This window comes from Conger conger, chromosome 9 (genome assembly GCF_963514075.1).
Source record: "Conger conger chromosome 9, fConCon1.1, whole genome shotgun sequence".
In the NCBI taxonomy this organism is placed as follows: Eukaryota; Metazoa; Chordata; class Actinopteri; order Anguilliformes; family Congridae; genus Conger; species Conger conger.
Window position 1 is genome coordinate 16,652,615 of NC_083768.1, and position 12,838 is coordinate 16,665,452.

Sequence of the window (12,838 nt, forward strand, 5' to 3'; positions counted from 1 at the left end):
AATCAGTAGATTTGTTTCAGTGTGTTAGAGCAACTGGAGCTGATTTAGTGGTTCCAAATCATATGTCAGGACTCTGGTGTGGGACTTTGGTGGAAAATGGAAATATGGCTGGGAAAATGGCAATGGGGAGCTAGGGCCCCCTGGTGGTCTATCATTGCAAAGCTTTCTGTATAGCACCACACAGACAAATATTGTTGAATGTCTTTAGAAGATGATAGCCCATATTCTGAAAATAGAATCAACATGTAGTCAAGCCTCCACTTCCACTCCTCATTCACACATATCAATAATCATCTCATGACCAGTAACACCACTGTCTGGGTGTGGTCCTGTTTCAGTTCCTGTATAACCCTTTGGTACCAAAACGTGATTGTGTATGGGACTAAAATAGTCCATTAAGTTTAGGAAACAAAGATGCACAAGAACTATGATCTTTTTGCACACTTTACACTTACACTTTTTGCTTTTTATTTTTATTTTTTACAATGTTACAAATATAACTTACCACTTACAAACAGAAACATCCTACATTACAGCTGTAAATAAATACATATTTAAGTACAAATATAAAAAGTTACAGTACCCTTATTAGGCAAAAATAGAAAACAAAGTGCATGTAGACTATTTAAGACACATTTCTACTAGCCCAATATATCTCCTGGTCAGCTGTATGTAAATCAGCCTGTCAGCAGTACTCTGTCAGCCAACCACAAACACGGTGTCAGTTAGCCCAGAGGAATGGAATTCCAGTGACATTGTCTTCTTGTATAAAATAACCAGAAAGATTGCTTTAATGCTTAGCCCTAGCTGGGTAGCATATGCATGATCATACACTGTTTGGCCTGTGATAGGGTTTGGCTGGTGGACAGTATGGTTTCACAGCAGTAAAGTTGAGTATGAAGGTATAGAACCAGCAGGTACCACTTTCTGACACAGACTGGCACAGATGAAATGGAATATGTACATCAGATTGTCGTGGTTCCAGATCATTATAACAGCATGTCAAGGAACAATCTTACACTGCAGTACAGCGACATTTAACTGGCCAAGTTATGACATTTATTACAGTTTGAAACTGGGAGAAAATATAGAGGTATATATGACCAAAATGTTTTGACATCAAATATGATGTATTATGGGGTCTCACATAAACCCAGGTATAAACCCAGGATTGTGTAATCATTTTGACCTGTCAGTAGCATGCATAAACAATATTCACCCTTCATATAGCCAGCTAAGCACTGCTATACTCAAACATGTTTATCCGAATTGATCGTGTATGCTTATGTAAACTAGATAATTGATAGATTATGTACATGGTTTGCAGTTGGAGCATGTTTGTGTTTATGAATAAAAATAACAGTATCCTCATTAAACATTAAAAGTATTGTTTTCACACAAAAGCTACAGTATTGAAAAGCTTATAACACATCTGAAATGACAATTGAGGTGGGAAACGTACCCCTTCAGCACAGGGCAACAGAATAGAATGACAGGAAATAACCCAGTCAAATGAGTGAAGCTACTCTGTGTGAGCTAACGGCATACCTGTAACACTGCCAATGTATCTTGTTGAACGGCGAACACCAAACAAAACCCACAAAATAATGTTTCCATCACACAATCTCTCAATTTTGCTTTCTATGTTCTTCAATAATCAAGGTTCTTCAAGGCTAGAAAGAGAAACAACAGAAGCTGATCATTCTTACTACACCATTACATTTTCAAGTGTCTTATCTGCATCACCTACAGTAAAAGGTACCTTAAAATTAACAGCTCTCATGGTTCACAAAGTAAATGGTTGGCATTCATCCTGAGCCAATGTTGCCCACAAAGTGGCACACCATAAAGATACTATAAAGACATGTTTATCAATATGCCTCATAATGGGCCATGTATAAAAAAACAGTTGAGCTATAATTTATACGATTATCAAAATATGTTTTGAATATGTGTATACGTGATTATGTAGTGGAGAAGCTGGGGGAATCAACAATCAGTTTTTCACCTCACCTTGTCTCCGTCTCCTCCAGATGAGCGCAGATATTAACAGGACCATGAAGACACAGAAAAAAGCGATTATGCCAATATGCTTAGGAGACAGTCCTGCACCGGGAGGGTCTGCAAAGCAAGGAAGAGACCTTTAAAATAAAGCACAGCCACCAATTCCTCATATATTAATATTCCATCTATAGGACCCCCAGCACAAACTCCTACAACCAGAGACCTGCTGCTTCTTTAAACAGACATCCCTGCATATTTCTATGCAGTGTTTTCAATCTTTGCAAGCCTGCTACTTGATTTTCCATTTTGATTGGCAGCAGTCACACACACATTGAAAGCGTGCTGTGCAGTGCTCATGTTGCTGGGGAAGTATCACACAGCGTGTGTTCAAAGCTCTTCACTGGTATATGTCACAATGAGCGGCTGTCTGTGCGCTGTGATCGTACTCCCGCGATGACTAAAGTACCAGAATGCCTCAGCAGTGGCAGGTCGATTCCTCTCACCCCAGTGAACACACAGGGCCTCTGGGAGGCTGCTGTGCTCCACGCAGCAAGTGTATTTGCGGGGGTCATTGTCCGGGACGTCCACAGATTTTTGCACTTGGTAGGTGAAGTCGTGGTTGGGCAGGATGTCTGTGGCCAACACGTTTTCTGAGATGGTCTTCCCATCCCGTTCCCAGGTCACTGAGATCTCCCTGGGGTAGAATCCGGTCACTGTGCAGACGAGGACCAACCCCGCTCCACTTCTCGACCTGATGGCAACCTCAGGGCGTTCTGTGGGAACAGTCACCAGTCACATTAGACTTAGAGTTTTATATTCATAAATCATCTGACAAGTAGGAGTGCTGTTCTCACATCTGTGCCGTTTAGCTCATCAGGGATATGGCTGAAAGGAAGAGAATTCTCAGTTCAGTCAGTCAGCTGATGACAGATAGCGGCTGGAAGCATGAAAGCATTGCAAGCAAACTCTGAAATAGAAAGAGAAACTTCTTGTGTTTCATCAGATGCCTTTCAAAAGACCTGTTTGATTGAGAATGGTGTGTCTTATTTCAGTGGCTTGAAGTCCAAGCTGGCGTTTTCCCGTAAAGGGGCATGAAGAGGAAACCTATGAGCCTATGGCTTATTGACTTAATAATGACTTAATATCCACTTCACTAGGGGTGAATGACCGCTTTTGTTTTTGGGGTCAAATTGGCCCCAACAGTTGAAATAAATGCGAAATTATTGTAAAAGATTTTACACTTTGTGTGTCGCCTTCTTATCGTCTCCCTAATGACTAGCCTTTTATCCATAAATGACAAATCTGAGAGAAACATCTCATTTTAGAGCCTGAGGCCACAGGAAGTGAAAGTTGGGACCTGTATGGGAAAGTGCCACAAGACTTATCCACAAAGAAAGGGTCAAGCGCAATCAACACATGCAAAGTTGGTACAGGACTTCTGAAAACAAAGCATTAAGTTTATTGCATGTTTACTATTCCACCAAAATGGAAAATGGAAAAAATCATACAGTATCAAGATGGAAAAAAAAGTTAACTGGTTTAAAAATAATAATAACATAGGCTTACCTTTTCGGTTGATCATCTCTTTGCCGTGCTCGTAGAATTTCTTCAATCTTGGGACGCAGTCTTGTTTTATGTACATCAGATTATTGCGGTTCCAGATCTTGAAGCCATCCAGAATGTCCTTGAACCCTATGGCTTGTGGGTGGTAAGTGCTCCAGCTAACACTCTCCTGGTCCAGTGTGAGACTGTGTTGCCCCCCGACAGAAAAATGGTACAGTCCTCGCTGGTTTCCTTCTTCGTCTAGTTGGCAACCATAGATAAGCTGCAGGATCGGAACTGAAAGAAAATATCTGCTCTTAAAAACACTGAAAATGTGATTATAGTATGAAATGACGTTCTGAAACATGAAATGATAACTGTCATTCCTGTTCTGTTCATATTCATGATAAAATTATATCTGCCACTGTACGTCTCCATTGTGCAGAAATACAGTGCTTCTGCTGCAAATCGTGTGAAAATGATCAGTACCTTTTCAGTGTGTGAAACTAATGGCAATATTAATTTGGATGCAAATGCTCCAAATTAAGCTCATAAGCTTCAATTTGTGATATACTATAGATGAACTGCCATGGATGCAAAAACAGAGATCAAACATTCACTTTCCGCTTTCCTTACAATAAAGCAAATCCTTTAGCAAGCACTGGGCTAAGCTACTTCTAGCTCTAGCATCTACTCTTTCCACATGTTGCCTTAGCCACTGGTAGGTTTTTATTTAGAAGACCATTATTTATCTCTGTTCATGTCCTGAAAATGTGGGACTTATGGGATACGGTCTTAAGACACTGCTTATGACTGTTCCAGGAGCTCAGGCTGAGATGGGAAAAAATGCCTTTATTTTTTCTGCACCCTCCACATGGAATAGCCTGCAAAATGAATTTACAGGCATACTGTGCAGGATTTTTACCTTGAAAATATTATAATACAAACATGCTCAGTCATTGCTTTGATACCTGGGGCTGTGTTCACCTCTGGCAAAAACCTTGTACTTGTATTTGTTATTCTAAAAACTGGCCAGTCTACTTCTGGGTGCAGCATTTTTTATGTCTGTGCTGTATCTGAAAAGCATGTGTCCAGTTCACGGTACTCAAATGCTCTATGATCCAGTAGGAGGAGGGCAAGAGGAGACGTGTATGGATTAGCTACTACAGTGGCGAGCTGGGTTTGCAAGAGATTAGCCTTGGTGACTAAGCATTAAATAAGTGTCTGGCCAGCTTTCGGTAACATTAGGTAGCTGCTGCGGTATTAGCTACGTCAGCTGGCAGGCCATGATAGCTGGGTCCCACTGCACAGTACTGCTGCTTATATTTTCAGGAAATTCTACCGGCTTATTTCCTCTCCTGGGCAGGGAGCTCATGCCAAAATCCAAAAGACTCCCAGACTTTCAGAAGACTTGAGATGTCAGATAAAAATAAAAGTGACAATGAATTGATGTGTTTATGAGTATGCGTGCTTATGTTACAGGATTGTGCAATGCTTCCTTCCAGGCAGGCTAGAGCAGACTGAAATCCACTGGTGATATGGTCACATTTGCTACATTTCATTTTTAACTTGACTGTTGTCTTGATGTGAGTGTTATTGTTGTGTCTGAAAATATACATACTGCTGCCCTTCTTGGTCAGGTCTCTTGGAAAATTTGAATTTGAATACCAATGGGACTAACCTGGTTAAATAAAGGTCAACAAAAGATTAAACATACCATTCACGTCTAACGTTGTGTTTGCATCTCTCACGAAACGTTTGAAGAAACCAGTTTTGAAAATGGTGCAGTCCTCAAGGGCCTTCCAGACAGAGGACAGGGAGGCATGATGCTTCAGTGGACTGGAGATGGTCATTAAATTACTCTGGTAGTGGAAAACCCTCAGGTCATCCAGCATGCCGTAAGAGGTGTACTCTGGCAGGAATCTGTGCCCAGGTGCAAATGTCACGTATATGACCAAGCTGTGGTTCCCTGCCAATAAGGAAAGTGAAATGATTTCATTCTCATCCGTTTAGTAAATAGCAGTAGTGCTGAGGTTCAACTATAATTTATATTGTAGTATATTGAATTATATTTATTCAATTCAATGTAAAAATGTTGATCAGGGTGTAGAAAAGCAAACCTGAGTGCTGGTAGTGGCATGTGTTCAGTGGTTAGTGAACTCAAAAGGGGATGTAATGTTTTTAATCAAAACAAATATGTATACTATATCAGATCTATTGTCAAATATTTGTCATATGTAACACATTTAAATGATATATTTTGTACAAGCACCAGACAGTGCCAGGGAGGTTTTTTAGCCATGTAGGTCAACATGCTGTTGGATCAAATTTACTTGTGGTAATAGGATGTGATATGTGATATACGATATGTCCCCGTAAATATACCCTTATAAGGAAACCATACTAGTCATGATTCAATCAATAGATAGCCCATGTTATCAAATTGAAATTATAATTTACAAACACTGTAACATAAAAATAATTGTTAAATTGAATCCAATTATATTTTTTCACCCCCAAAAGAAAACCTTTACTCCACCTGTATAATCGTCACTGGCTTCTAATACAGCCAGGATCCAAGTCAGCAAAACACAAACCTGTTGGTTCAGAGGAAATCAGATTAAACAAGACAAAAAAAACAAAAAAAAACAGCTGGTTGACAAATTCAGACTAGCTCCCAGCTTGACACGGTTTGGCCGGCTATGTTTTGAAACAGCTCAGACAGGCTACCAGAACTAGCTGGTTGACCAGCTCATACCCAGCTAGATCAGCTTCATGATCAGCTTGGCCATGCTGGTTGACCAGCTCATACCCAGCTAGATCAGCTTCATGATCAGCTTGGCCATGCTGGTTGACCAGCTCATACCCAGCTAGATCAGCTTCATGATCAGCTTGGCCATGCTGGTTGACCAGTTTATATCCAGCTAAACCGGCTCCAGGTGGCATAGCTGGATTTCACAGCAGGGCTATTATTCCTTCATGCAGTTTAGCTGATGATGATACTTCAAATTTGCTTCTACATTTGGGAGTTTTGACAGTATCCTGTACTGTGACCTCCTGTATTTCATATGATGAAACTCTTTAGGGGAAAAACCGCTAAGAACTCATTTTATCAAAACAGTAACAATATACTTCAAGAATTGCATTGGTCGAGACTTGTACTTTGTGTCACACAAAACATAGCTTTTAGTTTTATTTTATTTTTAAACCTAGTGCCCGATTCGAATCGAACCTATCATAATGCAATAAAATACAGTTTCCCAAATTTGGAAATACCATACAATATAACTAAAAATCAATATGATAAAAATTTAGGCTACCATCAATAATTGGAACAATCTATAATGTATGAACACAGAATGACATTGCGGGTAGCCTATTCATACACATAATTTATATTAGCCTACTCACCAGCTGGACCTCCATGATTACAATTAGATTTGCACGTCTGAAATGCAACTTCTGTTTCTCCAAATGCTACAGCAGCTTCTTGTATCTATCTAAATAGTTTTCGCTTTTAACACGATACCCGTCACCTCCCGCCTACTCAGCGTTCCTGGAATATCGCGTAGAATACATGTGACTAGTTAAAAAAACGAGTCAATGAACCGGATTTCTGTGAACTGAAACATATTTAGAATATAGCAATGATCTATTTACTCTTTCAGCGTTTTTCGTGATCACTATAAGTGTGGAAACAAATGTTTGTCTTCCTCTGTTTGACAAGTGACTTGCTTTCTTTTGAGGGCGTAGTCTCCGGTGAACATGATACATAAAACTACACCTGACGATGCTCGACGTTTTTATAGGGTTGCATTGGAATTGATTTTGCCTGGCATTTAAGCGTTATGGAACAAGAACCCGTGGTATTTCGTGGATATTGGCACAATTACCTGGGTGGTTAAGCACGACTCGAAACGGAGACGGATTTTTAATTAAACAATGTTTATGGTAAATGTATTCTTCCGCTTAAGAGTAGCTTATTTGTTGCTAAGCAACGGTATTGCGAACGTTAGCTAGCAATAATGTATCCCCACTCCACTATCTAAGGAAAGGTACGAACGTTAGCTAACGTTACTAGCAATAATGTATCCCCACTGCATTAACTTTAGCTAGCTAGCTTGCTAGTTTACGTTACACCTGACGACACTGATACGCAAGTGATTTGTCTTCGTTGGTGACGTTTATCTGAACACTGGCAGATAACGTGCAGTTATTGAAATAACTTAAAGCATCCATATCCGTGAGTCCTAATCCCGTGCATTCTCCGAATTAACGAGCACCTCAACTATTTTTCACGCCGTAGCTTGCGGTGGACAGTTAGTGGAAAACTACTGCAACGATGACGAAATCTTTCTTCATTCGAGTTGTAATTCTCCTGTGAATTCGAGTGATGATGATATGACCTCATGGAAACGGGAACCTATTGTGCAACCATAGACCGTATAAAAGGGTGCAAGCGGTGAAGTGCTGTGATGACAGCAGCGTACCACACTGGTCTGGAAAAGCGCTGGAGAACATCGAAAGCTGTAACTTTTCGCAGAAATGCACGTCTGATTTACATATAGTGTCGTTGGTCATAGAATCCATAGAATCTTTCAAGATATTGGGTGGGAGTTGGATGTCATTGATGATTTAACATGTGAAATGATTCAACTGGAAAATGGTGATAAACCATTTTTGAACACTGGATTGATTAAATAATCCATCACAACTGATTTGAAAGAAAAATGATTTCCTCTGCTTTACTGCCATGAATTATTTCCAAAATGACTGCCAAAAGTGATATCACTGAGAAGAAACAAACAGCTCATCTTCAATATGTTAACCAAACAAACCAACAAATAGCATTCCAAATTTACATTGATATACTTACAACATTATTATCCAGTCAAAAAACCAGGACAGAGAGTCAGGGAAGCTCTGCTACTGTCTGTAGAGGTGGGTCTTCAGTCTGTGTTGATATTCTGCTGCAGAGCACCTTTCCAGGTAAATCAGGTTTCATCACACTTAACTCCAGTTTGCTGACAGAGCTCGACATTGTTGAGGGAATAAGGGTTTAAAGACAAAGTTCTTTTTAATCACATAAAATGGCATGTGTGGTTGATATGACCTAGTGGTTTTAGTTACAAGAGGGCAATTGATTTTAGATCTGGTGATTATTCAGACGGAATTGGCAGGATAGAGGTAATGGAACAATAAGTTTTGATGTATTTTGGCAAATTAAGAGGGGCTCCTCTAAATCCAGGATTTTAGGTGTGCCAACTTTAAAAAGATGTAATCATTACATTACATTATTGGCATTTGGCAGACGCTCTTATCCAGAGCGACGTACAACAAAGTGAATACCCATAACCAGGGATAAGTGCGCTGAAAGACCCTAGAGGGAAGTACAATTTCAATTGCTACCCATACAATAAAGATAAGGACCAGGGTCTATTTTTTTTATTTTATTTTTTAAACAACAAATAAACAAACAACAAAGCAAAAGTGACCAAACTTAACTATCCAAATACTGCTTACCTAGCCAACTAAAAAATACCGAAACACAACGTAAATCACAAAGACAACAATTAAGGTTCACAGGGAGGTAGGGAGGGATGGGGAGAGGTGCTGCTTGAAGAGGTGCGTCTTCAGTTTGCGCTTGAAGGTGGGGAGAGATTCTACATTGGACAATGGAATCTAATAAAGTAATCCAGGAAGACTTAAACAGAATCCAGAAGTGGGCAGAAACCTGGTAAATGAAATTCAGTACAACTAAATGAAAAGTTCTACACATGGGAAATAAAAATATACGGCAGGGGTACAAAATTGGATAGTGCTCAAGTTGAAAAAGACTTGGGGGTAATAGTTGAGCAAAGCCTGTCAGGTTCTAGTCAATGTGCGGTAGCAGTACAAAAGGCCAACCAGATGCTAGGATACATAGCCAGGAGTATTGAATATAAGTCCAAGGAAGTTATACTAACCTTATACAATACTGTTGTTTGACCACTTGGAGCACTGTGTTCAGTTCTGGGAACTGCACTATAAGAAAGATATAGAGGCACTGGAAAAGGTTCAGAGAAGGGCAACCAGACTGATTCCATGTATAAAATGATTAGTTATAAGGATAGACTTAAGATGCTTAATCTCTTTAAGCTTAGAAAAATGAGACTTAGGAGGGATTTGACTGTGGCTTTTGAATTAATTAAAGGGATTAACAAAGTGAATTATAGGCGATTATTCAGGGTGAGTTTGGTTAGCAGAATGAGAGGGCACAAATGGAAATTGGCAAAGGAGAAATTCCATACAGATACTAGGAAGTATTTTGAGTGAGTGGTCAATTTGTGGAATAGCTTTCTGGTACATTCATCCAGAATGCTGCAGCCCGTCTGGTATTCAATGTTCCCAGACATTCACATGTCACCCCCCTGCTCAGCAACCTCCACTGGCTGCCTGTTATGGCTCGCATCAAATTTAAAACTTTGGTGCTCGCATACCAGGCAGTTAAAGGATCAGCCCCTGTATATATTCAATCCCTTATCAAGACCTATACACCAACAAGACCCCTCCGTTCTGCCACTTTGTGCCGTCTGGCGCCTCCCCCTCACCACACCTGCACTTCACGCTCATGACTGCTGTCTGTCCTGGTCCCACGGTGGTGGAATGACCTCCCGGTGGATGTCAGAATGGCAGAGTCTCTGACCTCCTTCAAGCGCAGACTGAAGACCCATCTCTTCAGGCTACACCTTTCCCTATCCAACTCACAATCACCGTGATTAGCCTTCGACCATAATGGCACTTATGTATAGATATCGTTACTTGTATAGGTATTGTTGTTTTTATTGGCTGGTGTATTGTTGTATGTATACTAGCTGCCAACTGTGGTATGCTAGTTTGAAAGTTGATTGTACTCTTCAAGGGTTCTGAATTTCTGTATGTTTACACTAGGACTGTACTGTCCTCTCAGGTCCACTTTTGCACTTGTTCTTGTGTTTGATTTGCACTTTGTTGTACGTCGCTCTGGATAAGAGCTAAATGCCACGTAATCTAATGTAATGTAATGTAGTGGAGGCAGAAACACTGGAGGTTTTCAAGACCAGGCTTGATACGGTGTTAGATACTATTTAGCTTTTAGGCAAACTAGGCAGTAGGTACACTTAGGGGTAGATGAGCATTGCTGGGCTGAATGGCCTGTCCTGTCAGAATCCACAAAACAACAAAACTCAACAGCTTACAAATAAACATGGAGCACTAGGTCTGGAGACACACAGCAAAGACAAAAAATTATCCCTCAATGCCTCAAAGCATTCAATGGAGTTGCAGAGGAATATACAATTTTTGATGATACTATAACAAAATATTTTTACAGTATTATGTTTGTAAAAGAGTAAACACTGTTAAATTCATGTAGACAATAAAGCAATAAGTCATTACTTATTAGCCATTCCATAACATTTAGAGTTTGTAGTTCCATCAATAAATGGTTTTCTATTATGGTTTTTTATATTTTTATGATTGGTAGTTTGTTGACATGTGAAGTCACAAAATAAATAATATTGGCATGTTTGGATCCTGGGCATCTCCTATGAACAAACAATGTTCTTAAGCCAGGTTATACACTATGAGTACAGCTATGTGACAGTGCACACTCAAGTTTTACTTCCTTGGTTAGCAGGTCCACTTACAGAAACAAAGTTCCCAGTGCTTGTATTTCACATCTCCCTTTACAGTGGCCTATTGTATTACACGACTCTTTGATACTAAAGGCCTCTGAAGTAATACATATATAATGAGCATATTTCATCTTAAAGGAGAAGCAAGCAGTTTTCAGTTCTGCACCTATCTCCTTAGCCTTGTGCTGACTTCCGGTGACCTGACCCAAGGTTTGTTACTGGTCAGTGAGCTTATGATGTCAGCCTCATGATGTCGGCCATGCAAACATGACTTTCCACAACAAATAGCATGGGGGTTATTGATATAACATGCCTTTTTTGAGGAATGCTTTCATCTTTAAACAAATCACAATGAAATCTGCTTCCAAGAAAAAGTTGTCTACAGTGAATGGATCTATTAAAGGCAGTTGTCACGTGTTCTCTTTGGGGTAGCATTAAAGCTATAATTCAGTCTTGTTCAGTCTTGATGCATTAAGAACATGGTAAAGTACAATGGCACTGTGTATTCTTGACTGTTGAACTGATTGAAAAGCTTTGGAACAGGAGAATCCAGCTTTATAATGGCTAGAAGTGCCTTCAGGGATTTGTGGTCTACAGCAAGAAAACAGACTTCAATAACTTCAAAGTAACTTTACATTGCATATAATGAACACATTCATTTTATACTGTCTAGAACATAACTACTAGTATTTATATTGTGCTTGTACTTGTTTTGTCTCAGGTTAAATTCTTCATATGAATGATATACAGTACATGATATATTTGGCTAAAATTGTATGTAATTTTGTTGAGGAATAACTGGGGAATAATTTGGAGGTATAATATCAAAAGCATATTTTTTTGATATGCTAGTATATTACATAGGATAGTATGTTACAACTATCCTTTTAGTAACAATAACAATAACATTTACCATTACTTTAGTACAGCTTTTAGCACTGACTGATAGATTCTCTTGAAGTAATAGGCCTACTTCAAGTACTGCAATTTTTAGCTTTAAAAAGTGAAATTGTTCATCCCAGAAACAAATATGCAAATCAGTTTCAACTGAAAAGTGCATAAGATAAGTCCAGCAGGTGGTTGTTTTGTTTTGAGTTTACCGCTAACAAAAACCACCTTTTCTGCATGGTTAGCACATATGGTTTTTAAGAACTGGTGCCCTCTGGCGGCCATGTGTCTGACATTGAGGGTATAGTTTCAGAGCATACAAATGCCAGTTTGCCAGATCGTTTGTTCATTTTAATTATGGGATGTGATTGTTATAAACAATTACTTGTGTGATTTGTGACAACTTCGGTACAATATACGTTTGCAATGTGCATGCGTATCACAAGGTGGCACTGTGTCCCTGTTTTAGTAAGCATATAAGTATTTAGGATTTATCAGGATTACAGCCAAGGATACTAGAAACATTTTAAGCTTTATTGTTGAAAACCATGGGATTCTTTATCATGGATAAAAACAATAACAACCCATCTTCATAAAATAGGTTTGCATTTTGTGCAGGGTTTGGACATTTAAATATTTATGAGGTAAAAAAAAGAAAATGGTTCAGGAACAGATCTCCTGAGGGTTTTAATGGAGATCAGTATTTCTCCACTACAGTTCAGCGTTTTGCATTATGAGCCCCTCCCAAA

The 12,838-nt window shown here is 39.3% G+C and overlaps 1 protein-coding gene across 1 annotated transcript; it reads right to left on the reverse strand.

The window, feature by feature from the left end:
* Positions 1-451: 451 nt before the first annotated feature.
* On the reverse strand, positions 452-7,860 carry LOC133136178 (class I histocompatibility antigen, F10 alpha chain-like). Its single transcript, XM_061253443.1, has 7 exons — positions 6,958-7,860; positions 6,086-6,143; positions 5,264-5,515; positions 3,571-3,843; positions 2,508-2,777; positions 2,014-2,121; positions 452-1,673 (listed from the first exon to the last, which is right to left on the reverse strand). The coding sequence occupies exons 1-7, from the start codon at positions 6,970-6,972 to the stop codon at positions 1,651-1,653; spliced, it is 999 nt and encodes a 332-aa protein (XP_061109427.1). The 5' UTR covers positions 6,973-7,860; the 3' UTR covers positions 452-1,650.
* Between the last annotated feature and the right edge of the window lie 4,978 nt (positions 7,861-12,838).